The 27,646-nt window shown below is 44.5% G+C and overlaps 1 protein-coding gene across 1 annotated transcript in view; it reads left to right on the top strand.

Moving 5' to 3' along the window:
* The window catches only part of LOC144762428 (cytochrome P450 2K1-like), a 618,298-nt gene that overhangs the window by 104,167 nt on the left and 486,485 nt on the right, over positions 1–27,646 (top strand). Inside the window, exon 2 of the mRNA XM_078647610.1 lies at positions 26,683–26,845. Coding sequence (XP_078503736.1) covers positions 26,683–26,845 — 163 coding nt within the window. The remainder of the gene's footprint in view (positions 1–26,682; positions 26,846–27,646) is intronic.

Genomic DNA, 27,646 nt, shown 5'->3' with positions numbered 1-27,646 from the left:
AGTACACGTTCGGCAACAATGTCCATCCCCGCGGGAAGTGAAGGTTGCAGGGCCAATAGGAGAGGGTGGGGAAATAGGCCAAGTTAAGGAGGGGGGGCGGGTCTTAGAAAGGGTATGAAGGTGTCAGGAGACGAGTATCCAGTCAGTTCCTGACACCTAAACTCCACTGGGCGGGGATACAAATATTTTTTGTCCTATTACTTATCCTACATGTTGTAGGCGAAAGAATGCTAAATGCTTTGTTGTGGGTTGTCATTTTAGGGCAGGTTTCCGGTGGTAGGTGGTATTTTGGGGGGTAATGAGTTACATGCGGGAATATTCACCCCTCGGGGGAGAAAGTGCACAGGGAACTGATGGTGGTGCGTTGGATGTGACGAGCAAGGGAAGGATCTACAAGAGAGGATGGGCCCGATTCACAGAATGAACTTAAGACTAAATCCTAAACTTACTACTATTTGGTATTCACAGAATGCACTTACAACTTTCGGGATTCACAGAGTGAACTTACTACTTTCGGTATTTAAGACTACTAACTTTACGTCCGCACTCGGGCTGGAAATTCCGGCCCGGAGGCGGAGTTTCCGACCCGGAGGCGGAACTTCCGGCTTGGGGCGGAGCTTACGGCCCAGAGGCGGAGCTTCTGACTTGGGGCGGAGCTTATAGCCCGGAGGCGGAGCTTGCGGCTGGGAGGCAGAGCTTCCGGCTCGGATGTGGGGATATAGCCATGGCTGAAATCTCCACTCTGGGCCGGAAGCTCCGCCTCTGTGCTGCAAGCTCCGCCCCCAAGCCAGAAGCTTTGCCTCCGGGCCATAAGCTCCGCCCCCAAGCAAGAAGCTCCGCCTCCGCCACATGTACACAGCCATTTTGCGATTGCAGCGCCTGTGATATGCAAAATCACAGGGTGTGCAAAAGATAGTGGCAGTGCAAGCAATGAGGAAATCCAGCCGGATCCTCATCTCGGCAGCTATTCCTGCACCAGATCTGGAATCCATCTGATCGGTGAAACATGCTGAATTTGCCCTGGTGACATTTTTCCACACTGTATCCAGGGACCGACTGGAAATCCAATGCAGCCCTGGCAATTTTATCAGATCAGCCCCCTCCATCCCCGCAAGGGGGGCAGGGGTTCTCAGGTGGGAAGCACTGCTGTTTTCAATAGGGGGCTAGCCCCCACCGCTACAAAACCGTCTCACGCGCTTCCAGTCCCCCGGGGAAATGCCCGATGCCCGCAATGCCAAGTCCGGCCCTGACTGCAACATATAAGTGCCCACAGGTTATTGCTTTCTGTTCAGAACAGCAAGGTGCAGGCAGCCAAAAGGCTTTCCTATTTTCTCTTCCTGTTCAGCCTAAAACAGAAGCCTGATTTAAAGGGTAGCAAGGCGGTGGGCGAGCAGGTTATTCAGGGATATCCACCGTTTGGTGATCCCCAACACGGAGCTCACTAGAGGAGCTCCTGCCCAGCAGCCATTTTCCCTAACAGTTTAAATGGCATTCTTTAAAAAAAAATCTTTTAGGAACTATTCTACTCAGTGCAGGGTGTCCGAGCACTTTACATCAGACGCAGAGAGACACTAAATCATACAGGTGTTCACCTCAATGTACAGAAAATGTTGCATAAGACAATGAGGGATATAAGTTATATGAGTCACATATCTTAAATACTTGGAGACATTATATGTTGAGGTGCATAATTGGGGAAAAATAAAATTCAAGATTTAAAATGCAATGGATGGGGTTGTCTGTACTAACAATACTTTACTGCTACCCAAAGGAACCTTTGCTTGCAAACTTAGAATACTAACAAATTGAGAAAAAAAACAAGGCTCTAAACCCATGACTTTCAGTTACTAATTAAGAGCAGACTGTGTGGTATTAAAAAGACTGCAGCTTATAAACTGTAACTAACAAAAAGGATCTCTGTGTCAAAAGCAGTAACCCACTTACCTAACTACATAACATGCAAATCTGTGATCTTTGTGTACAATGTCCTTTGTAACAGGCGCACTAACCATACATGCTAGTTTATGAGTCAAAACTGTGACTAGACAAAACAGAGATCTCTCCAGCAAATACATTAACCTCCAGAGTTATCTTACAATTTCTAATATATCTAGAAATGTGTTGGGCACATAAGGATCCCTGTAGCAGATCCCTTAACCCATAAGATATTTTAAAAAGCAACCTAAATGTGGCCAATTAATTAAGTAGAACAGATTTACTGTCACATTCGTCCTTCTGCCAGAAATAAATGTATAACTTGACTGTGAGACTTTGCTTTTCATGACCATGCCCCAGGTGACATCGCCCCCTTTCCTCTGCTACACCATGCCGCCTAATGTTTTGTTTCCCAGCGAAATTGTTTCCCAATTGCAACACTAGGCAGTGTTCCAGGAGACCAAAGCCATTAAACATTTAACAAAATTAGTTTTTTTGTTAAATACAGCCATGTGTCCCTTGAGGAAAATGGACTACATTTAAAGAAATACTTTATTTAAAAGAAATCACAGGCCATCCTTTGTCGTGATGGCAATCATAGTCAGTTGGGAGTTTTTGACCTACCTCATAAATAGTAATGAGGTAAGTTGAATTGCGACCCAGTGTGAATGTTGATTTTGTGGATTGACTTAATAGTACATAGGTAAGTTTGCAATCACTTTTCCCCAGTCATTTTTTGTACTTCTGGTGCGTAGTGCATTGTTTCAAAGCAGAGGATTTTTATTTTTGTAGCTACTCCCGACTATGCTGTTCATATGTCAATGACTGAAAGTGAATTATTCTGGAGTTTTGCATGGTGCCTTGGCTGAATTCAATCTGGCACAACACTGGTATCACAGTTGGTAGAAAGCCAGGAGTCTTCACCCACGTAAGTTTGAACAGAAGAGCATATTCTATCAGAATATTGCTTGTAAACTCCTGTGGCTTCAATGAGATATGGCACATTTCCCAAACTACTGTGTGCATTTGTTTGTGTCATTCCTACCGTGTGGGTGTCAGTTTGGATTTGGGCAGGTTAAATGGCAAAGCATTTGCCAAATAGTTATGCAAACAAGGGACGTTTCCATTGCAAATAAACATGTTTGTAGTTGTTGCAAGCAAATTCAGTCAGCCGCAAAACTTCACTCCAGTCATCCTCCTGATGTAACACAAAGGACTGATTATAAGTTCAGCAGATTCTTGGCTGCTACCCCGGTGGTGGCAGTCCAATGGCGGTGATCCATCCAGCGTAATACGAGTTGGGCGCAGTGGCTTTGTGGAGACCGCCATCAAACCACTGGCACTGCCATCACACGGCCGACTGGCTGGGTCAACGTTGGGGGATGGTAGCCTCCATAGGGCAGTATAGAGGTGCAACATTGCTGTCTGTATTAAAAGTTGGCTATCCCTTAAGCCGACTGCAGCAGGCAAGACTGCTGCCTTAAGGTCATCAGAGACAAAGGATTTGGGGTGCATACTCACCCCTTTCCAGTTCTTTGCAGCAGATTTAGAGGTAGATCCCTTTCTCCAGGTCCCCCCTGCACTGCAGCATCTTCCCCCTGAGGAACACGACCCATTCTGCAGAAAAATCCATGTAAGTGCTTTGGTACTATGTACCCATTACTGGGACTGTCGACATATGGCTCTGACTCTGGCAATGGGTATGTGGTATTTTCCTAGAGATATCATGCATATGTGTGCTTTTGACACATATGCAGTCGGACTGTACACACAGCCATCAATATAGAAATACATTGCACACCACCGCAAGGCTGCCACAACGCCGGCCCCTCAGCAAACTCGTAATTCAGCTGTATGAATGCCAGAGTCGCAGCAGTCTCCTAGCGGTCACTGACGCGGTCCTTTGGCTGTTGAATGACTGAACTCGCAATAAGGCCAAAACTATCATAAAAGCTGTTCTATGTCCTCATTTTGTCATGGCTTTTAGCCACCTCTTTGTGGATGTTTAATTATGGAGAACCTCACATTGATATCTAAGATTTTGCAAAAAGTGGATCAGAAGCTTGATGCAAATTGTGGCCCTCTATGACAAGGGCTTTGAAATTCCGCCTAGTCGCACCCCTTCCTCTCTTATGAGGCTGCCTAAGTCTCATACTGAAGTAAATACAGGAAAAGCAATTAAATGGTGCCTCTAAGAGAGCTGGCCTAGCTCTACCAGGAATATAATCCCGTCCTTATATTTGGACAACTCAGATACAAAATCCATGGATAATGTTTGCCAATGCATGAGTGGATTGGGTTCTGGCTGTAACAGAGCCGCTCGAAGTTGGGAGCAAGCTGTTCTGACCCCTACTGACCAGGACTACACCCACTGAGGAGGCTGCGGGGCTTTGGCAGGCGGAATCTCACCACCGGCGCACCAGCGGGACTGCGAGTCCCAGGAATCCAAGCGGCTCCTAACACGCCGCACCTGGTGGCTCTTCCCGGCTGGCCGCGCCTCCTGCCTGGGAGGCTAAAACCGCGACTCGCGGCCCCCGCTCCGCGGGAGCCGCTCGAAGTTGGGAGCAAGCTGTTCTGACCCCTACTGACCAGGACTACACCCACTGAGGAGGCTGCGGGGCTTTGGCAGGCGGAATCTCACCACCGGCGCACCAGCGGGACTGCGAGTCCCAGGAATCCAAGCGGCTCCTAACACGCCGCACCTGGTGGCTCTTCCCGGCTGGCCACGCCTCCATAGACCTTTGGCTATAGAACCACGCCCTTAGATGCGCAACGCGGGACGCGCGCGGGCGGGCGCCGGGCTAAGCCCGGGCAAAGGGCGGGCCGTTCTAGGCCGTTAGAGGCCGGAAGAGACCGGACCGGGCCATCCCTCTGACTCCTGGCCTCTTCCGATACCTGCCCTTGCTTTGCTAAGTTTGCCCTTCCTGCTTGAATCCCCTCCATGGCTTTCAGAGGATCCCGGAGTAAGTCTGCCCAACAGCATGCTAACACTCTTGAAAATTTCTTCCCCAAGGCTAGCGCTGCGGCCAAGAAAAGTTCCACAGTGCCAGATACACTGCTTGAGGCGAATACCGAAAATCTGTCTCAGGAAATCCTGGTTTCTCCGTCAAATGATGCCAGTACTCCAATAATCCTCCATAACACCCATCTATCACTCCTGGATAGCATTGATGAGACAATTGAGTCAGTGCTCCAACAACTTAGGACCCCGACAACTCAACCAAGGGACAGTCAGCCCTTGTGTCCTTCCGGGGTAGTGGAAACCACTCCGTATGTGAACTGTGTGGAATCAATTGAGTCAATGGAGGAGGGCCAGGCCTTACTGGCAGCAGACTCTGTAGGTCGTGGAAGGTCTCACCCACCGAAAAGGAAAAGGTCAAGAGAGATAACAGGGTCAAAAAGGGCTAAAGTGGATACGATTACTCCAATACTGGATGCCAGCACGGACATGTCGGCATCTTCTGATAGTATTGGTTTGGGCTTTGAGTCTGACCAACCAGATTCACCTCATGTCACAGCTGAACCAGGGTGCTTGGGGCCATTCATATTTGGAGGGCCACCACCCAACCCTTCAGATGCTCTAATTAGTTCACTTACGGTCATTTTTAAGAACTTGTTGGAACCGTTATCTATAAAATTAGACTCTATAGACGCGAGACTCACAGCTATAGAAAATGCGCATATGCGAAACACTTCTGGTGGGGGGTTGGGTGCAAGCGTACAGCTGGCTCCTCGAGAACCTGGGGGGAATGGTCCTCTTACTGTTGAAACACGCACACAGGCCCAGACTGGGGTACTACATAGCACTACAGTCAACCATGCCCCCCCACTTCCTCCTTCACAAACCCGTAGGCCCCCTATCCCCGCACCAAGAAGATCTAAGCCACCAGTAGCACCTGAACCAAGGAGTGTGGGGCGCGACACTAATGTACCTTCTGGTCACACTACCAGTCCTAATACCAGGCGTAGGGTGGTTAATCTGCCCCCGGAGGCAGTGCCCTATACGGCAATAATGGTGGGAGTTCCTGAGCTCACTGGTGGCACCAGAGAGCCACAGGACTCACTTCGTAATAAGGTAATTAGTTGGCTCAATATTAACAGACCCCTCCCCCCCAATATCAAAGGAGATGTTCTAATGGTTAGAAGGATTCCATGGATTGGAGTCACTCCCAAGAATAGGGCTGGGGACTGTGTTATAATTAGCTTTAAAAGCCCACTAGTTGCTCCCTACATCTGCAACTGGCTGGCAAGGCCGGATAAGTCCAATATAGATCTAGTGCCCCTCTCAGATTTCTATCCACATGTGACCAACTTACCCATGGGGAGGGAGCAGAGCTGGACTAGAGTGGGCTTCGCAATTGACGGCTCACGGTACAGACCCAAGCATAACTCAATCCCCGCTCTTGGTAACTTTGTTCACCAGAACAGATTTTCTTGCCTGGACCATGTAGATTGACCACAATGGGGAGCTATACCAAAACACTCTGTAAAATCTCCCCATGCGGTCTCAGTTAGAGGGGCGGACTTTCCCCACCCTGCAGCTGAGGTAAAGACCCAGGCTCTTCCCAATGAGGGGGGGATCTCTGAGGGATGTACCCAAGTGCAAGTACAGGAACCATTCTACTCAAGCTCTGTCCCCATATCGCAACAGGAGGAGCGTGCTGTACTATCCATCTTGCAGCCCACCACACCCGGGTTGGGTGTTTTGGCAATGCACATATGCGATACTGTGCCCGCACTAAGCGAAGTTTCCCTCCAACCCCAAGGCTTAGCACTAAGTGAAGTCTCCCCGCAACCCCGAGGCTCAGGGCTGGTTATTCTGTCATGGAACGTGGCGGGCATTATGAATAAGGTGGGTACTCCGGAGTGGGAGACCCTGGTCGATGGGAGTGACATTCTTCTCCTACAGGAGACGTGGGCAAGGGAACCGCATGTTATGAGGGGGTACGATATTTATGAAATCCCGGCAAAGTGGAATGGCAGGGGGAGACCTTCGGGCGGTTTGGCAATCTGGGTGGCGAGCCACATTGGGTGTCAGGTGGAAAGTATGGATACTCTCTCCCAGGACATCCAGTGTGTTCTCCTCAACTGGCCTGGTAAAGGGTCCTGGGCAATTGTAAATGTCTACTCTCGACCAGTTGCTGTGGGCAATGAATCTTCCACCTTAGTCGAACTCTCATCCTTTCTAGGTCAACTACCAGCTGACCTGAAATTAGTGATGGGAGGGGACTTCAATTGCCACTTTGAACCACTCGAGGGTCTAATGGAGGGACCATTCACAGCTGAGGATGATTATTGGGGAGTTCCCCCCTCCTCCTCACCTCACCCCAAAGCATGGTCCCCGTTGGCAATACAACTCACCTCCCTCACTTTGAACTTTGCACTGAGGGCGTGTAATGGGCGCACTCCCTCCGATACTCCATCGGTGTGCACATTTAATAGAAAGGGGCACGAGTCCAGGCTGGATTATATTTTTATTGATATATCCTTATGGCCTAAAGTGCAAGACTTCAAAGTGGTATCAAGAACAGATAGCGATCATAATTCTCTTTTCTTGGAAATTCAGCACCCAACCTCCGTTGTAGGGCTGGCAACCATTGATGCCGGAGGTGACCAGGGGGACATACTGCTCACTACAAGTAGGCGACGGGTGAAATGGGGGAAGTTGGTCAATAATGAAAATGCCATGAATAAGTTATATGGTATAGCACTCCCCATGCTTCAGGAGGTGGATGCTCTCATTAGTCAACCCAGACTCTCTGACTACAATGAGAGACTTTCCGGCATCCATCAGACTTTGGTCAGGGACCTTGCAGATGTTTTCAACCCGGTGGTGCCCTTAAGAAGGAAAGTTACCCGTATTGCGACTTGGTACACTCCTACCTGTAGGAAAATCAAATCCGATCTACTTTCAGCCATCAAAGAAGGTAGTGATAGGGAGAGGGTTGCAACCCTGAGGAGGGAGTACAAGTCAGCAGTGGCCAGCGCTAGGGCTGAGTGGGATTGGAACCACTGGCAGGAACTGTTTGAAGCCCTGAAGTGCAGAGACTCTAGGAAGTTCTGGGCTCTGGTTAATAACGGTACAGGGGTGCTCACGTCTGCTGTAGAGCCTAATATTGCCCCCTCTGTTTGGGAGGCCCACTTCGGAGCATTATACCATGCAACCACACTATGGCCCGATGGGTTGGCGGCGGAGTTTCCCTGTCCCTCAGATTCGACCCTGGAGTTTTCTCTAGGTGAGGTGAAGACAGCACTGGAGTGTTTGGCCTTGGGGAAGGAACCGGGGTTGGACAAGCTACCCGGTGATCTGTTTAGGCACCATCCCGATATCTGGGCCCCGTACCTTCTCATTTTATTTAACGCTATACTAGGAGGTATGGTGGTTCCTCCCTCTTGGTTAGGGGCCGAAATTGTGCCAATCCACAAGAAAGGCTCCCCTCTGAACCCAATAAATTATAGGCCAATCAGCCTTATAGACGTCCCCCAAAAGCTCTTTGCGCGTCTTATTTTGAACCATTTATTAGACTGGGTAGAGGACAATGACATCCTGAGTCCTCTGCAGGCTGGCTTCAGGAAGAACACGTCGACCATGGACCAGATCTTCCGCCTCGTCCTCCTCTACTGGAAGACCGTGATCATCGAGGGGGGAAGACTGTACATGGTCTTCGTGGACCTGAGGTCAGCCTTTGACCTAGTCCCGCGCAGAAAGCTGTGGGAGGTGCTGGAAAAGCTAGGAGTTCCCCCCCAGCTACTTAACATTTTAGTCAGGCTGCATGAGAACAACTATGCGCAGGTCAGGTGTGGGAAAGATGGCAAATTGTCATCTAGGTTCCCCGTTTCTCGAGGGGTGAGGCAGGGTTGTGTCTTGGCACCAACCCTGTTTTGTTTGTACATCAACCATGTCATCTCCCACCTGGAAATTGTCAATAACAACGACGCCCCTTGCCTGGCAGGAAGGAGGGTACCGGCAATTATGTTTGCCGACGATACCCTCCTTCTTTCCAAATCCCCCATGGGGATTCAGAGGATCCGGGATGGATTTGGACTTTTCTGTGCTCAGCACGGGTTGGAGATAAACACAGAGAAGACAAAGTACATGATTTTTAATCCACCCACTAAAACAAGGCCTAATCCTACCCTGGGGACGGTCAGCCTCGAGAGGGTGTCCACCTTCATATATCTGGGGGTAACATTACAGGAACACTTATCTTGGGACCACCAGATAGCACGCTCAAGGGTAAAACTGTCTCAACTGACCGGTGCAATTCTGAAGGTGGCCAATTCTTCGTCCTTTAAGCCTTAGAGCCCGGCCCTCGAAACCTACAGGTCCCAGGCCAAGGCAGCGGCCGTTTATGGCAGTGAACTTTGGGGGCATAAAGCGGCGAAGGACTTGTCTACAGTTGAAAACAGTTTTTTAAGGCGCTTATTAGCTCTTCCACGTGCAACGCCACTTTTGCCCTTGAGAATGGACCTGGGGCTCCCCCCCATTGCAGAGGAGCTTGTGTCCAAACCAGTGAAGTTCTGGCACAGGCTCTGGTCTACGAATGAACTGCACCATTATAGGGAGGACCTTACCCACGTCATGAGCCTTAATTGTGGTGGAAAAATTCCTTGGCTTGTCTCTGTGAAAAACGAACTGATTGCAATGAATCTCCGTGACCTTTGGGAGGACCCAGCGCGAGGCTGCCAAGCAATCTCGCGCAAAGCCCTGTCAAAAATTTTTAAGGACAGGTCTCTTGCACTTTTGGTAAACGCTCAACACAGTGGCACTCTTACTTTGCGATTTTTAGAATCCAAAAATTCATACACTTTTGAACCTTTTATGGATCTTATTTTTCCCATCCTGGCGAGAAAACTCTTTGTCCAATGGAGGCTTGGCACACTGCCTACTAAAACTTTCACATCCAAGTGGTCTAACACGGCTGATAAATCTTGTCCCTGCTGTAAAACCCACTTGGAAGACGACCTTCACATCTTGTTTGTGTGCCTCGCCTACCAAAGGCCCAGGAAACGCTGGATAGCACCACTTTGTAAAAACCTAGGGTTAGGAGAGTATGCACAGGCATACAGGATTCTGAAAACCAGTACCTTGGGTCACATTGTGTTTGCCGTCTCGAAATTTCTTATGGCTATATGGTTGATCAGGAAAAAAATATCTGCTGAACCCTCTTGAACTTTTAGTGTCTTAATTATTCCCACGCCGGGATGGAGTATTTTATAATATGTATTCCTCTTAAATATAATGTGTATTTTATTGTATGTGTTGTTTTTTACTGTCTCTTTTATGGTCTATATGACCGAAATAAAGAATTTTTGGATTGGATTGGTATTTTCAGACAAAAAGGGTGTAAAGTGGAAATGCACCTACAGGCAACTGAAAGCACTCTGGGCCACCAAAAATACCTTTGGAATCTAGCTGCAATTTGAAATATACCCAGATGGCTTGTCATCTGGGGCCAGATGTACAAAGCATTTGCAAACGTCCAAATTCTCAGAATCGGACATGTTTGCAACAGGAAAAATGCCTTTTTCAATGCACAAAATGCCATTCGATAACTAGTTACCAAATCCTACTTAGCATTTGTGATTCAATATTTGGAAGGGGCATGTTTAGGGCTTTCCTTTCAAATACCAAATTGGCACTGTGTGTATTACTGTTTTGTGACTAAATTCCAAAGACAAAACAGGAATACTTTACCACAGTGGTGGCTCCTTCACTAAGGCAGAGGAGCATCTCCCCACTGCTTTGCAGCAGTGAAATGAACAAAATAAAATGACAATAACTCGAGGTTATTATCATTTTAGTTCTTCCCTGATGATGTAGCTTTGCGGGTAGGGTGGGGCTGCTCTGCTGACAGAGCAGGAGAGAAGTAGTTTTCACAGCCAAACATTCATGCGCACTTTGCATGTTCTCCACCCAGGCTGCATTACAGCCTGGGTGGAGAACATGCCCAGGCTCTAATTCCCTGACTGAGCGCCAAACCACGGAGCTCAGATCAATGACAGTGCTGCATTGCAGCATTGTAATTGGCTCAGGGGTGCCTCAGCTTGGGTGCTCCCTGTTCTTGTAACACTGGCCAGGAGATACGTCGGCGCGATGATGGAGGGCAGGCGCTGTGAGGGAGTATGTTTTTTTTCTTTTTTAAAACCCCTTTTACAACCACCATATGTGCACCTCCTCTTTTTGCTGATTCTTTTTCTTAGCCCTAGGACTCTGAGCACTTTACCACTGCTGACCAGTGCTTAAGTGCATATGCTTCTTTGGTTTTGAAAAGGAGCATACAATTGAACATAATACTTTCATTTATTTTTTTCTCAAATTATACACAATGGTATGGGATCCACAAAATACATGCAAAAATGGAGTGCAAGGAGTCTTGAGATTTCTTATTTTCAATCATTCTTTATTTGTAGTCAACTGCATCAGCCCAGCCAACACGTTTCGTCCAACATGGACCTCATCAGGGCTGAAAAAACAATAATAAAACATAGTCACTTAAAATATCTTATATACACCAAAAGGTTAGTAAAACCTAGGTACAAAGACTAGATAGACATGAAATACAAAAACAGTCATAACAAATCAACCTTTGAATGAGCAAACATCAATAAACCAAGAGAATTGCCACCTCTCATCAAAGACTCCCTGCCTATATACAATCTCAATATATTATTACAAATAACAATTGATTGGTTAATGAAACACAGCAGCATTATAACTTCAAAAAGTGACTCCCATTCCTAAAAGTCAGACATGGATAATACAACACAGATTACATTTTTAGTCTCAAAGTTTTCAAATTGCACAAGTTTAATCAGCCATTATTGAGACAATACATATGTTTATCAAAAGCTAAAAATAAAGGAGAAATTCTCCTATGAAGATCTAAGGGTCCTCTTCAGTATAGCCAGAAATTACTTCTGGTTCAATGTCTCGACCAATAACAGTCTGTTGAAAAAGGCAGCACCAAAATCAAATTCTCAAGACAGACTCACTTGGAATTGTGATTTTGAAGATCACAAAGATGTTTCTCCATTATACCTACTGTGGCGTCTGTTAGATAAAGACTTTGAAGGAATTAATGCCTTCGATTCAAACTAGAAAGGAACAGGAAATTGTTTGCTATTAAAGTTCAGTAATCACTCTTTCAACGGTTAGATTAAGAATATTATAGCAAGGTATGCCCACAAATTTGTTATCAATTTGAGATCTATAAGTCCTGATAAAACAATTTTAATTTCTGGTTAAATATATAGACCACTAACCATAGGACTAACATCGCAGCACCCAGATTTAAGGGTTCTCTTCATTGTGACCAGAAATAGTTTAAATTATGGTTAAGTATAAAGACCATTGACCATATGACTAAAAATATCAATACCCAAATACATTTTTCAAAAAAAGAATCACTTGAGATTATCGTATTAATGATCACCCAGAAGCTTAATTTATTGCCAGATGTAGGTTCAATGCGCTGGGGATCACCATTGCATCTGTTCAACAAAATCTTAAAAGGATAATTGCCTTAGATCATTGCTAAAAAACAAGAGAAATGTATTTTCTATTTTGGATCAAATATCAACCTTCCAGAAGTGGAGTTAAATAAGGCATTCACAAATGTAATCCCAATTTTAGGTCAGTCCCTCGAGGTGCCACCCTCCATGGATCACATGTGTCTACTTCACTTGGGTGAGTATACCTTCCTAAAAGTCCAATTAAGATTATGCAAGATGGGAATAGTAACTAATTAAAACTAGTTCCATGGCCAAGAATGGTTTCCCCTTAATAACAATCTTTCTGGACAAATATAAGGGTCTAAGAACCAGCAAGGTTACTTGTCCACACATCTAAAATACTGGCAAGTGATCACAAAATGTGAGGGTTAACAATAGAAATTCCTCAATAAACTTTTAAGCTGTAAGTCCTAATAAGGAAGGAGTAGCTGATCAAGTTTTATATCTTTGAATTGGTGATGATAATTATTCTTTACTAGTAAATCTGGATCTAACATTACTGTTTTAGAAATGCCACTTTAAGAAAGTGGACACTTCTCTGCTCCCCTATTGCTCTGTGCGTCTGCAGCCTTTCCCCAATACACGTCTGCGGTGCGTGCCATCTATACTTTGTGCGTTCCCTCAGGAGACAGCCACAAACACAGGAAGGTTAGGTGTGACAGAGAACTCATCTGCATTCCGATAGCTCTTCAAGGGCAGGGCGTGCCCCCATCTTGAAGTCTCAGGGACATCAAAGACTTCTTACAACCCTACACCAACACCTGGACTCTGCCACCTGATGTCCTGTCCAGTGCCAATCCAGTGCTGGGCCCTTGAAAGTGAGCTTTTGCTGTGCTGGTCCAATAAAATTGACACGTCAATTACTTTCGCACCGGTCGGAACCGAGGCACCTCCTTTGACCCTGATGCAGTTGCTGTTTGAGGACATCCCTTTGACGTTCTGCACAGCTCAACAATGACGGGCTGCGCGGCTCAATGACGACACATCACCTGCATCAAAAAGGAGTTCATCGACGAAGCCTCCATTAACTGCATGGATCGGCACCGACGTATCGCCTCTTTCCATAGGATGGACGATGATTCATCACCTCCTCTGCTGCTTGCATTGAGCCTTTGACATCTCCATCAATGCACTTTTTCAGCAGGACCTGTGTAAGTGCTGCAGCTGGCCTTCCCTCCATCGCAGCTGGCCTGAACTTCAGATTTACCCCGGTCTAGCCCATCCAGATATCTCAGGTTGATGCTTTAATACTCTAAGCACTATATTTTGAAATTCATAACTCCGGTTCTACTAATTGGATTTTTGTCATTTTTGGTCTTTATTTATTTATAAAATTATCTGCTTTCCAAACCCTGTGTGGAGTATTTTTTGTGGCATTTTCATGACATTACTGTCTGTGTGTGTTGTACAAACACTTTACACATTGCCTCATTAGATAAGCCTGACTGCACTGTGCCAAGCTCCCAGAGGGTGCGCACATGTTATCTTTTAATGTGTATCTAGCTCACCCTGGCAAGGTTTGGAATTCCTGCTTAGTCAGGGTGCATACTCCGCCAACCAGAAACCTCAATTTCAAAGAATGAGTGAGAAAAACACTGGTCCCGACATGGTAGGCTGATACAGTGCAATCTATCAATCTCCGCTGGAGCCTTCTATCTGTTTGTCTAGTGCAGAATGCACCTAGTACAGCAATTATGGTACAGATATATTATGAGGCAACTGTTGAAACAGCAAAATGTAAAAAGTCTAGAATTTCTGCTTCTTTTTGTCATCCTGTTTGTACATGACCTCATAGGTTTGCTCCCTCTTTTGTTATGTTGATAAGCAATAAAATGCATAACCATCTGGTCATGAGGGGCATGGTACATACCGTTTCTTCTTACTTTCCATTTTGTTACTGTTGCTTAACTGCTCCCACAGAGAATTTACCAGGTTAGTTGGTATTAGTTTTTAGTAACTTGCATGTTGGCAGTCACATTATAAAAGACACAAAAGGTGATGGGAGGAATGCTTGCAATTTGTCTAACCATTGGGAATTACTTGCAGTAGCACCACAACCCATTGCATCAACTTTTGTATGTTACATGTACCACCCTAAGTGGCATGGGTATGTCTAGTGTGGGTCCTATGCTCACTGTCTCACTGGAACTAACCTGTACCTGACTGATGAGCCCATAAATGAGGCGCAACCCGTCCTGGATTGCTTGTGTTCTGGTTCAGGGAGGACCTGACCTGGCAGTTGAGTCTGGACTGTTCCCATGAGGAGCATAGTCAGGACTAATATGGCTGGGTCCAAACTGAGGTGGCATAGTAAGCAAAAGAACAGTGGTTTAGGATCAGTGCTTAGTTTGTAAAATAAATAAGTGCAAGGGCTCCTGTCAAGAGGCCACTGCAGCCAGCGTCAAGCCATTCCCCATTATTTTGCCGCCAATATCTACATCACAACAGCTACTGACAGCTACTAACCATCTCACTGCTGCACACTCCCGCAAGTGTGACCATTCAGACTATTCCACGCCACTACACCTATAAGAATGACCCAGGTAGCAGGTATTGGTAACTTTTACAGATTACTGAATTAATAGATAACTGTTGTTGTGCTTATCTCTAAATTAGGCAGACAGTGCCAGACTGTCAGAAGCACCAGTGTTGACTATTAAGTGCCGGTGCCAAGTACCGTGAATCACTGGCTCAAATTAAGCGCTGGTTGGGATGCTAACCGAGCAATTGCCAGTTGCAAGCATTCTTCCCATCCCCCTTTGTGTGTTTCATGTACCGCCCTAAGTAGCATGATTATGCCCAGACGTGGGTCCCAGGCTCACTGTGTCACTGGAACCAAGTTGTAGCCAACTTATGAGCCTATAAGTATTGTGAAACCGGTCCTGGGTTGCTTGTGTTATTGTTTAGGGAGGGCATAGCCCGGAGGTTCAAGCTGGACTGTTCCCATGAAGAACAGGGCCAGGACTGATTTCCATATGGCTGGGTCCAAACTGAGGTGGCATTGTGAGCACAAGACCAATGGGTTGGGATGCTTCCCAGAGTGATCACAAGTGGGTAGACAAATTGCAAGCATTCCTCTCATCACATTTTGTGTGTTTCATACAGTCATGATTAGTCAGGGTTATGAACCTCTTAATCCTTGTTATTGCATATGTGACCGGTTAGTTCAGGGTTACCCCTCTCTTGTTGTATCAGTCTTTAGCAATGTGAACTCAGTCAATAATGTACTCGTAGGTACTGGAGGAAGCACTAATCACTCATATATTAGAGCTGCAATGCTTTATATTTGGTAAATATATCATGAAGAGGTACTCCCAAGATCATCAATCGAATCTTTACTCTATTGAGGAAATAGAACTTTTGTTTCTTCAATCATCCATAATTTAGCCTGTTTTCACATAGTGAGTTATTCAATGCTGTACATTGGACTGTATCACGCCAATTATGTTAATCAAAAATACTTCTTGGGAAATGAACAAGGAGTCCTCTTTCTTAGTTCATTCTTTTTTTGAAAGGACAATTGTAAACACATACACACATTATAGTGGAGATGTTTTACATTCATTTGACAGGAATTATTTTCAAGATTACACTGTTTTAACAAAAAACATGTATGAACAAATAAACATTCATTGACATAGTTTGCTGTATATTCAAGAAGGAATTAAACAAAGAACATAAGGGAAAGAAAAAGGGATACACAATTGAGTATCGAGTGTCCTACGTTGTCAAATTTAAGGGGCATTTATCACTATGACCCTTGTGAATGTAGTCTTCAACAGTACTACTTGGCCCTATTATAGTAGTGGCCAGAGCTTAAACTTATGTGGCGATGAGATTTTTGGATTTCGTCATTGTGATCCACAGTTTTATGCGAGAGTGTTACACTCAATGGATGCTCCTGGCCCCAATTGTGTGTGCACTGACGCGTTTCAACCTGCAGGGTGAGCCTACGGTGTATTTAAACGAAGATCTTCTTCAGGGCTGAGAAAGTTGTGGACATGTTAAGGCAGTTGATTCCTGTCTGGTTTTCTCCCAGGGAGTTTCAGATTCCTTGGAGGGCAACTCCTATTTCATCGTATTGCCCTTCAAGTTTGTTTGACGGTGGAAACCTTCTTAGTCCTTGTGAGGGTCCTGTTTTGGGTCTCACAGGCACGTTGGTGTCTAGCATGTGTGGTGGCTTTAAGCTTAAATGGCATCCATCTTGTGGATTCAATCAGGGTCCTTATTCGGTAGAGTCGAGCTCCTCAATCTGGGTTCTTGTTCTCTGCATGATCTTGTGTCACTCCATCAGCAGTCAAAACCGCTAATTCGGTAAGTCACCAATGCTCATTGTGTCTTCCTTGAGTACGTGCTGGTGAGGCAGCAGTAGATGATGGTCCAAGCTGGCAACATTCATGATGATCAGATCCTTGGAGAAGTGTTGCCGGGAGGGAGCACCCTGAGCACAGGGCCCTGTTTCTCCAGTTTTTGGTTGCCTTATCACAGAAATTAGGGTACCAGTTGTGCTATTTATTTATTTCAAACAACATTCAAGATGACCAGTGAAATTTGGCAAACTTAGTGGACTTCTTCACAAACACCTGAGCCAACGTGCACTTCTCCTCAATAGCTGGCTTCCACACAACTGGCTCTCTTGACTACCTTTGCTCATGTTTTTTTTTTGTACTGTGATCTTTTTGTCACTGACCTTTAATTTTTGTAACATGTATCTATCTATTTAACTAACTAAGTTTACTTCATTCTTTATTTTCTATATTGCTATTTTGATCAGTTGTCACGCACACACATTACACGTATATTCTTTGGAAGAAGCTTTGGTGCTGGAGCTAGCTACCAGTGCCCAGCCAAGCCAAGGTTCAAGAAGTTAGGAGAAAAGGGTTGAATTTGGATGTACAAAAGATCCGGTGTATTTATTGTTGAAACATCCTAATGATAGGTAAGGTGGAATGTGTAAAAAAAGAGCCAGATGAGCCTTTCTTGCTAGACAAAAGTTGATGCAGTAGATGTTTGAGTATGAAGAGGGCAAGGTCAGAAATGATGAATCATGTTTTGGTTCTCAGAATTGAGAAAGAGAAGTTTAGTAAGAAACTAGAGCAACATGGAAAGAATTTCTAAGGGTAGATGTTCTGGAGTTCAGAATGTCTGGCGGCGTGACCAGAGGCTTTGGTTTAAGATACAGTGACAGAAAAACGAAAACTTTGACGAAGAGGAACTCAGCATCAATAATGCAAGAATTAAAGGGGGAATATATTTGAGACAATTTTAAAGATAATAGCTGCAATTCTTCAACTAGTGTGGTTTGTAGAGAAGTGAGGGAGAATTATATGAAACAATATTGTTCTACTTGGGATAAACATGTTTTTCACAACCAACAAAATGAGCATTCAGAGGAGATGATGCAAAGGGGCAAAAAGGACTGCTGAGCTACCATTAGGAAACTAACTTTAGAGATGGGCAGGTGAATGCTAGTACATAAAGAAGTATCTACTGGTGTCTTCGGTATTTAGAAGGAAGATAGTAGGCAGGGGATCTGTGGTCAGAGGTAGGAGATGCAGCACTAAGTTTATGGTAATGGTTCCATTTAATCAATGGGAGGGAGCATGGCCCTTGCTCACATTTAACAGAAGAATGAGATTTCTAGGCTAGAAAAGGAGCTGAGATAGATCGTTTCATGTTTTCCGTTTTGTAGAGACAATACATCACTAAGTTTGATAGGCCTTTTCATGCCATATGCTTTGTTTTCTACAATCCTCAGAGGACTTCAGAACATCAGGAACATAGTGACCTGGTAGCAGAAATTTTGCCTTGTTTGTTAAAGATGTTTTGGCTTCTGTTTTCCTGCTTGCCCATGATGGCTTGTGCCACAATCATCGTTTCTATTTACTTGTATAGTTGTTGAGAGAACTGGAGCGCACAGTGTACGAAGCAACATGAAGCCACATGATTACCACTGGGTGTGAAGGCCCATATTGCATACTACATGGACAATTGAGTCTTTACAAATCCCTGATTACCTACAACAATTTAAACAGGACTGGTAGACATTACCTTGAGAGTTCAATCATCATGGGGACATGGGCACTGCCATATAAAAATAGAACTGTTGGAGAGTTGAGATCTCACATGTTTTTTCCTGGGATTCGACGTTGGTTGTGAGTATCCTCGGCCCTTTGTTTATCTTTGACGTGACAGACGCCATGACCTTGTTTGGAGCCCGGAACTTTGATCGTTTTCGACCAGCATTCTTTGGAGGATTTCCTACAGTCTACCCTGGGGACCCGTGGACTCTCCGTGCCCTCTTCGCCCCGCCAGGCGCTACCATAGGAACGTGATGCTTATTTTATGAGATTCTACCAACCTACATGTTTTCAATTTGAAAACTTTCGCTTGATTCGGAACTGGGGCCTCTCATCCTGAGCCAAACAAGAAGCTGCTGTGCTCACTTCTACCTTGGTCTGTGATTTCTTCATCTTGCAGTCGTTTGAACCAGTACTTTCTGTGTTTGCACCTGGATGAAGCCTTTCTTTTTATTTTTACTTGAGCCACCGGCCCCTGTTTCTTGTCTGGATAGTTTTATTAGCTATATGCGCATCTTGCTCTATCCGGAGCTCGTCTTAGGCATCTGCTTTTCTTGATCTGCATCTGGATGGAACGGCCATACACAAAATGCATCTGATTTGGGATCTGTGCCACCAACTGAATATATGTGTATAAGCTGCCTTGCCTTGTTTCTCCCCACTTGTGTAGTTTAGCAACAGAGATTTGTATTTTTAGTGCCCTGAGGAAGGTGATGGCTACTAGGTAGCCCGAGCACCGAAACGCGCGTCGGCACCGTGTAAGACAGAGACCTTTGGGCTAAGATTCCCAGCGAATATTTATGCACTATTGCCCATTTCAATATTTAACTTTCGGTCTCTGCCCCCCCCTTTCTACTTTGCCTTTGTTTGTATATATTTACTAGCAGCCGTCCCGACGTTGTCTGGGTATGAAATAGAATGTGTGTAATGTGTGTATTTGGCAAGGGCAATTTATTTTAAAATCTCGCGGTAGACAACATTTTTCGTTTCATTAGAATAGGGACGGAGAAGGCCCAGCTGCAGCCCTGGTTGATGTTAGCAGGCGCGTGTAATTGGTGTAGTGATCTGCCGCCTGAGCCCGGCCACAGCCCTGGTTGATGTTAGCAGGCGGGTGTAATGTCGTTGATTGAAAGAGTTATCAGCCGCGGGTAAATCCGTATAATGAGAGAGTTGAGTGACAGCGAGTAGGATAGGCTGCAGTAATTGTCCCCGCAGACACGCTCATTTGCGTGTTCCCCTAGCTTGAGGCCCAGATGCAAGCCTGTTTGATGTTATCAGGCGCGTGTTCCCCCGCTTGACGCCCAGCTGCAGTCCTGGTTGATGTTATCAGGTGCGTGCAATTAGTGTACTGATCCGCCGCCTGAGCCCGGCTGGAGCCCTGGTTGATGGTAGCAGACGCGTGTAATTTCGTTGAATGAGAGAGTTCAGTAACAGTGCGCAGGAGAGGCTGCAGTAACGTTACTTACCAGGCCTCCAGGCGAACGCGTTTGTCATGCCCCCAGCACACTGCCACAGTAGACGATCTTCTGATTAATGTACGACCCACATGGCATGAAGGGCGGAACGTAGCACACGCCCCCAGCGTTTCTCACGCCCCCAGTGTGCCCCTTGATGCGGCGCAATTGCGTTCACATGGCATGAAGGCCGGACACACGCCCCTAGCGTTTCTCACGCCCCCAGCATGTCACGCCCCCAGAGTGCCCCTTGATGCTGCGCAGCAACGTAATTAGCGCTTGTATGTACGACTCACATGGCATGAAGGGCGGACACACGACCCCAACGTTTGTCACGCATCCAGTGTTTGTCACGCCCCCAGCCCACGATGTGATGGCCGTACCACACGCCCCCAGCGTTAGTCATGCCCCCAGTCCACGCCCACAGCACAACGCAGACACGCCCACAAGGGACTACTTTGCTGGGGCGGTTCTTTTACCTTTTAAATGTATAGAGGAGTTGGTCTAACGGCTAAGGCACTTGACCTCAGACCTGGGTATCTGGGTTCGAGTCTTGGTAACGACGCCAAACATCCTGTGATTCTGGGCAAATCACTTAATCTCCCTGTGCCTAAGAAAAATGAACGTGTGTCCTCATGTAACGTAACTGGTGCTATGTAAAGTGCTCTGATACCTGATTCAGTTCGGGTCAAGTTCGCACTATATAAAACTCTGCAAAAAAAAGATATATATGGTGGCCGCCTGCATAGCCTATGTCCTTCTGCTGCAACTGCCCTTTCCAACACTGTATTGGGTGTTGTGATTGGTGCTGTGGTTCCTGAGATTACCCGCCTCAAAGGTTTGGGCTCTCTCTTTATAATATTAGTATGGATTGTGTCAATGCCGTATATGAGTTGGTTTGAATGTTTGTGTAGCTAGACGGATGTGAGCATTTGTGGATGTGTTTGGGGTCCGTTTTTTATTGCTGATACCTCTGTTTGTGGGGATTTAGGCCCCGATGTAGGTAAAATAGATTTACCGATTTTTAATTACCGAATTTTACCGATTCGGTAATTAAAAATCGGTAAATCTAAGGGGTGGATATGTAGGAACATCCAGATGTTCCTTTTACCGAATCGGCAAATATCTGTATTTACCGATTCGGTAAATACCGACCGGTAATGCCCCATTCATGAATGGTTTTTCAAAAAGGGGGTGGTGATGGACAGAGTATCTGAGTTAATCAGAACACTCCTACCCAGTCAACAGATCAGGGCTTGATCCATCACCGTTTTTTAGCTCACTGCACCATCCCAGTTCAGAACCTGGCTATATGCAAATTAGTCTGTCCCTGGCCCAGTGCATCATGGGAACAGGGCAGACCAAACTACCAAGCCAATTCTTCACTGGAAAGGAAACAAGCTTCCGGGGACCGGTTTCTGGCATTACAGCCGTCTTCGGCCCGGCTTGCTTGAATCCTGATGGTGCAGTGAGCAAGGGACTCATGTCTGAGCATACCCTTCCACACTTGTGGTGGCCAAAATAGTTCAAAAAGGGGGTGGTGAATGGGGCATTACCGGTCGGTATTTACCGAATCGGTAAATACAGATTTTGACAAGGGTGCAGGGGGTGTCACTTTGACACCCTCTAGCACCCCCAAAAAAGGTTCGGGGTGCCATGTGGCAGGCATACCTGCCCTAAGGGCAGGTCTGCCTGTCATATGACATAGGTGTGCATGCACACATGTGCATGCACACCGGAATCGGTGGTAAAATACAGATACGGTAAGGGTTGTGGGACTCAGAAGAGTCCCACCTACATATCAAAATTACCGAATTGGTATAAATACTGATTCGGTATTTACAGAATCAGTAAATTTACCGATCGGTAAATTTACAGATTCTGTAAAATATGTGGCCCTACATACCATTTACTAAATACCGGTGGGTAACGGCCGAAAATACCGATTTTCGGCCGTTACCGACCGACCTACATTGGGCCCAATATATCTTCAGTTGTTTACTGGCTTGAAAATAGCCTAAAAGAATCAGAAAATTAATTTGTTCTTCTGAATGTCTTTGCAGCACATTATATATTTGTTCTTTGTATGTCCATTTTGTTTTTTGATGTACTTCTTGACAAATTAAATTGACTGTATTTATTGCATTTCCAATAAATTTTGCTTATTTGTATTACAATGTTTGTATCCACTGTGTGTTGCATTCTCCCTGAGGTTGTATCTAACTTTGTTTTTTGTTATCATTTTTGGGACGTGGTTACGTTCCAGTATTATCTTTTGGCAGGTAACACCCTTCTCCCTCGTCTGCGAGGGTGGTCTCTTTTTGGTTGTGAATATCCTCCCTGTATTTAATGCTTGAGAAAACTGTCTGTGGAGTCTGTATTTCCTAAAGGCCTCCATACTGTGTCGTTACATTTTTAAGGCATAATCAGCATTGTCTGAGTGTACACTCAGACAGCCTGAAATCATAGCACCAGCCACCATGAATTGGTAAAGAGTTCTTCAGAATGTTCCACAGGAAAACCTTCTACTTTCTCCTACCCAGATCATATTCTGAGAAAGGGCTCTGGCACTGCTTAGTTATCCTAGCGGCGTTCATCTCGCCAAAAGAGTTGTCAATCACCGCTCATGCTCTCTTTGGGAATTTAGATCATGTTGAGAGGGATTTGAAAGCTTCTTTCCAAACCCATGATAGATGGTGCAGTTGGCAATATTAGAGCATTAGTCACATTTTATGTTGAATCTCTGTGTTGTAATGAAGGGAATGACTCCAGAGGGAACAGCAGCTTCAGGGGCTACAGGTAGAAGGGTGTGTGGGTAACATTTCTAAAGCTGTACAAAGATTATCCCTTTCATCAAACGGGATGTATCTAGCAAAGCTATGGTAGACAATGGTGTTGGTGGAGCTCAGATCCTAATAGCTCTGCCTGCACCACTGCACATCAACTATCCCATACTGTATCCCAGGGGGCAGATTTATGAAGACCTTGCGCCGCCGGTGCGTCATTTTTAACATGGGAAAAAGTGATGCACCGGAGGCGCAAGGCCTTCATAAATCTGCCCCCAGGTTTGCTGAATGTGGCGTCATTGACATAGCACTTCATTTGCGCATTGCAGAAACCAAACAGTTAGCCTTAGTATTTATACTTGCAAGTCAAGACCAATGACCTGTGGTATTCCTGTTTATGGTCTGGCTTAACAGCACAGCTGTTATCAGAAAATTAAGTGAGCATTACTAGAGAGGGCCTTTGGCTCCACCCATATGTTGGGAACCAGGAGCACATGTTTTGATTGGGTAGAAGTTATGTGCTTCCTCAAAAATGTGCTTGCCCTCCAGACAGCAGGAAGTTACCTTAGGCAGGAGGAAGCAACCTAAGTGTGAACTTTGATAGGCACACGCATGAGGTAATCCTAAGAAATTGTCTCATATAACTAGATAATTAATGTTGTTTTTCTATAGCAGCAACACAAATGGGAGGACAGTCATTAACCTACATGTCTTGCTTGACAGTGCAACTGACACCAAACCTTTTGAACTACACCAATAGTATTTTACAGTTATTTGATTCTACACAAATACATATCTATTTTCATAATATTGGCATGCAATACTTCACATTACCATACAAAATTCATTTAAAGCCAGACCTATTGGCTTTGCTGATGCCTGTTAATGTCTGCATGCACCGTTTGATGCCACTGCTTCAGTTGTGGAATTTCATGTATTATAACTATGCTAATGACGCTTGATTCATTGTTAGTTTAACTACTTCTATCGAAAAAGAAGGAACAGCATTTGAGCACGATGTCCTTGAAATCTATAAATGTATGTCCATCAACCACTTTCATTTCATCGTAATGAAAAATAGATAATTTGGTTGACCATGTTGCAAGCAGTTGATAACCGTGTGTGTTAAAGTCTTTCCCTCCTAATGTCACAAGTCTCAACCTACTATGGGTCGTGAGCAACTGGATCAAGTACTACCCTGTCCAGCACTTACTTCTTAATGGTAGTGTGAGTCAAGAAGACCAAAGCTCTTAAGTGAGAGTTAGATGCAGCACATAGCCTGGGCTACAACCCAAAGTACAAACAATGACAACAAAAATGTGATTGTCCACTCAGAAATGTAATGTAACAAACAAAACAAAGCATCAGCACACAAACAAAATCTCCACTGCCTCTTAAGTTCATCACTTTAGTATTGTCTTGGGTGGAGTCACTGAGTTCCTCTGTTGCTTTTAGTTTAGTCTGTTATTCTGCATTCAATACTGCAGGCGACTCCTAGATGCGTCCCACAATAGCCCCATGCAAATAACGTCAATGTTTGTCCTTAAGAGGGAGGTCGGCAGCACTCTGTTGCTAACTTTATAGAGGTCTCCTTCAGACCTAATGGTCTTCAATAGTCTAACCTGATCCAAGGGCAACTGGCAACTCCAGAGGTCCTCTTGTGGTCCTTTCCCAATGTCATGTACGTTTCCTCAGTCTCCAGACGACTGTGTTAATGTGGGATTTGCCTGCCCCGTTCCTCCAATGATCATTAGTGTTCCAGTCATCACCTTGGTATGAGTCAGGGTGACGGCCCTGTCGCCACTGTGGACCCCTTTTGGTCACACATGAGTCACCCACTTCAGCCCACCTGCAGGCAGTGGCCCTGTCATCACAGTAGCTCCCCCTTCCTGGCACTTGTGGGTCAACACAGCTGACAGCCTGATTTTCACAGCAACCTGCACCCTCTCCACCTCACTCCCATACCCCAGCACATGGAAGAATCTCTCACAACAACCACAACCTACCAAGGGCGACTATCCAAGAGACATATTATTGGTATGCATGCCATACCCAATAGTTCATTGGTCCGAATTCATAGCAAACTCTCATGGATGGTCATGGATCCAAACCTCAAATAAGCAATGCAATTAAAATAATTAAATGCCATATGTACAAAACAATGTCCAATTTGCATTTTGTACTGTTAAAATGCCTTTTCCAGGATTCTGAATGGATAACGATTTGTTATCTGAAAGGGGCTTACTATACCGAATGGGTATCTTAAGTATCAATGTTTTTGACTGAAATCTGGTTGCAAAATATTGATATTTCACCAACACCTCCAATGAGATGGTAATATATTGGAATGAGGGCAGGGTCCCCCGGGACATTCCATTTTGCAATTCTCAAATAGCGATTCCTTAAAAATCCCTATTTGAGAATAACAAAATGTGAATTACCTACATATGCCCCCAAATGCTCTCCACAGAAATTAACAATAAAAGGGTAATGGAAAAAGGGGTTTACCTATTCAAGGTTATGTGAGTTGAAATAACCATCATCATAGCATTCATCGGGACTGGATGTAAATGTTTTGTAAAAAAAATTCAAAAACTGTCTAGAGGACTGATTTAGAGGAGGGCCATACCAGAGGACATGCCAGCAACACAATTAGTTCTGTGATACATGTCCTGTCAGCAGGTAATCCAAACACAGGTGTGTAAAACCAAACACTAACTGAGGCCTTAGATGTCTCGATGTGGCTGTTCAGCAGAACAGTGGCTAACATTTATCCTACTTGTGATAGGGATAGTGGGTTATGTCCCACCAGAATTTACATTGAATCCTTTAAAAGATGTGTTAAATTATGAATAACTAAATGTTAATTGTATTAGAGCTCGCAGAATAAAAGCTATCTTTATAATCTTGTAAAATATGACATAGAAACAAACACCTGCAGGTTTTATTAATGCAATTCAAATTAGCATTTGGTTCCTTGTGTTTAAAAAGAGACCTGGGGAGATATGAGATTAGGAGCACACATGCCAGTTACACAAGAGAACAGTTCACGTTTAATGACAATGTAATGCTATTATACAGACCACGAAGCTCAACAGGTGCCTGGCCCCAGGCATTTTGTCAGTTATTGAAAGGCAGTTTAGAAGTGCACAAGACGACTCAGCTAGATCAAAAGACCCAGGCCTGGTGGGATCCAATTACATGGAACAGAAAAAGCTAAACATTCAGCCATTTTTTAAAGTGTAGAGACAAATTCCTTTCAGTAAGATTAAATAGCAACAGGTGACAGAATAACCATGGTGTATTGTGAATCTATTGTTACAGCACCCACTTGAGATGGTGCCTCTGGCAATGTCCTTGTTTAGCAGGGAATGGTACATACAATTAGAATAAGGAGGTTATTTCCTGATTACTTTTCAGTAACTCTATTACTCCTTCCCCTTCTTCCTCAAACCATGGCAGATGTCTTTCTCACCCTACACCCTGGTACTTCTACTCCTCCACACGTCCCTTCTTCTCTCTCAATAAGTCTAGATCTTCAATAGTGTGGCTGGTGGCATGGAGGCTGTATATAAATATCAATTACAGAAATATTGTGTGACATTAACATTATGTCCTAAATATTGTTTACAAAATTAATTTGGCTATTCTTGTACAATACCAGGTTTAATAGGTGGACAATGTTCCTCAATTCGTTAAAGCAAGGCGCCCTGGTAACTGGCTTGAGAGTTTTTGTCTTCTCATTTAATAAATAATTTTATGACTGTAAGCAATGGAGAAGAGAATACTGGTAAGTATCCATGGTCTTATTTCTATGATATTTGTTATGTGCGGCAAGTTTTCAAATACATTAAATAAAACTTGTGACAACTTTTGCAAAATTGGAAATTGTTTGTTTCTTTTGCATTGTAGTTATACAAGGAATATGGACCAATATACAGCGTTCAGATGGGAAGGAAGAAGTATGTTGTATTGGCGGGTTACAAGACAGTGAAGGATGCCCTCGTAAATAACGCAGAAGAATTTGGGGAAAGAGAGAGAATCCCTATATTTCAAAAATCAGATAAAGGCCATGGTAAGGGTACACTACTACCACAGTACTAGACTGAGATTAATGTGGCACAAAAAGAATCACCCCTCACATTTTAGCATCAAAGAAGATCGATTTGCCTATATCTAATGAAGTACACGAGAATCAAATATGTACACCTAATTTTGCATGGGCGGATACGGAAATTTCTAAATAATATCAGATCGAATTTCCAAATATGTATGCATTTACGGATAATTAACGATTTGTGTAAGGAAAGAAATGATAACTAACGAATAAACAGGGAGCACAAGAGCATTTTGAATTCGATGTACATATATGCACACATTTACGTTTAAATATATTTACACACCCACACACATCCAGAAAGTTTTTACATAGCACAATAACACGCTATATATTTATCTACTCATATAAATAATTACCCTTACTAGTTTTCTATGATAGTGAATGATATACCACAGTTAATTGCTTTCCTCTGCAACACCCCAAAGCAAAAACACAATTAGTCTTTGTAACTAGAAGCTGTTGTTCTTCAACAGACCTTGTACTGTAACGTATCAGTATATGAACACACAGCCATTTTTTACTTGAACAATTGCAAATTAATATTTTAATTATTTACATTGTCCTTCCTTGTCATTGTAACATCTATTCTTTTGTAACTAGTCCAAGGCAAACGTTTGGGAAAAATTAAACCCCACCCATATTCGTGGAAGTTTTTCTATAATTTGGCAACTCCTGACATTTGGTTGAGGTGAAAAAACTTTTCCTAAAAAGCTCTTGAATATAGATAGACAGATTTTATATTAGGGTTTTCACATG

Source organism: Lissotriton helveticus, chromosome 6 (genome assembly GCF_964261635.1).
Source record: "Lissotriton helveticus chromosome 6, aLisHel1.1, whole genome shotgun sequence".
Lineage (NCBI taxonomy): Eukaryota > Metazoa > Chordata > Amphibia > Caudata > Salamandridae > Lissotriton > Lissotriton helveticus.
This window is presented reverse-complemented; position numbering and strand designations above follow the sequence as displayed.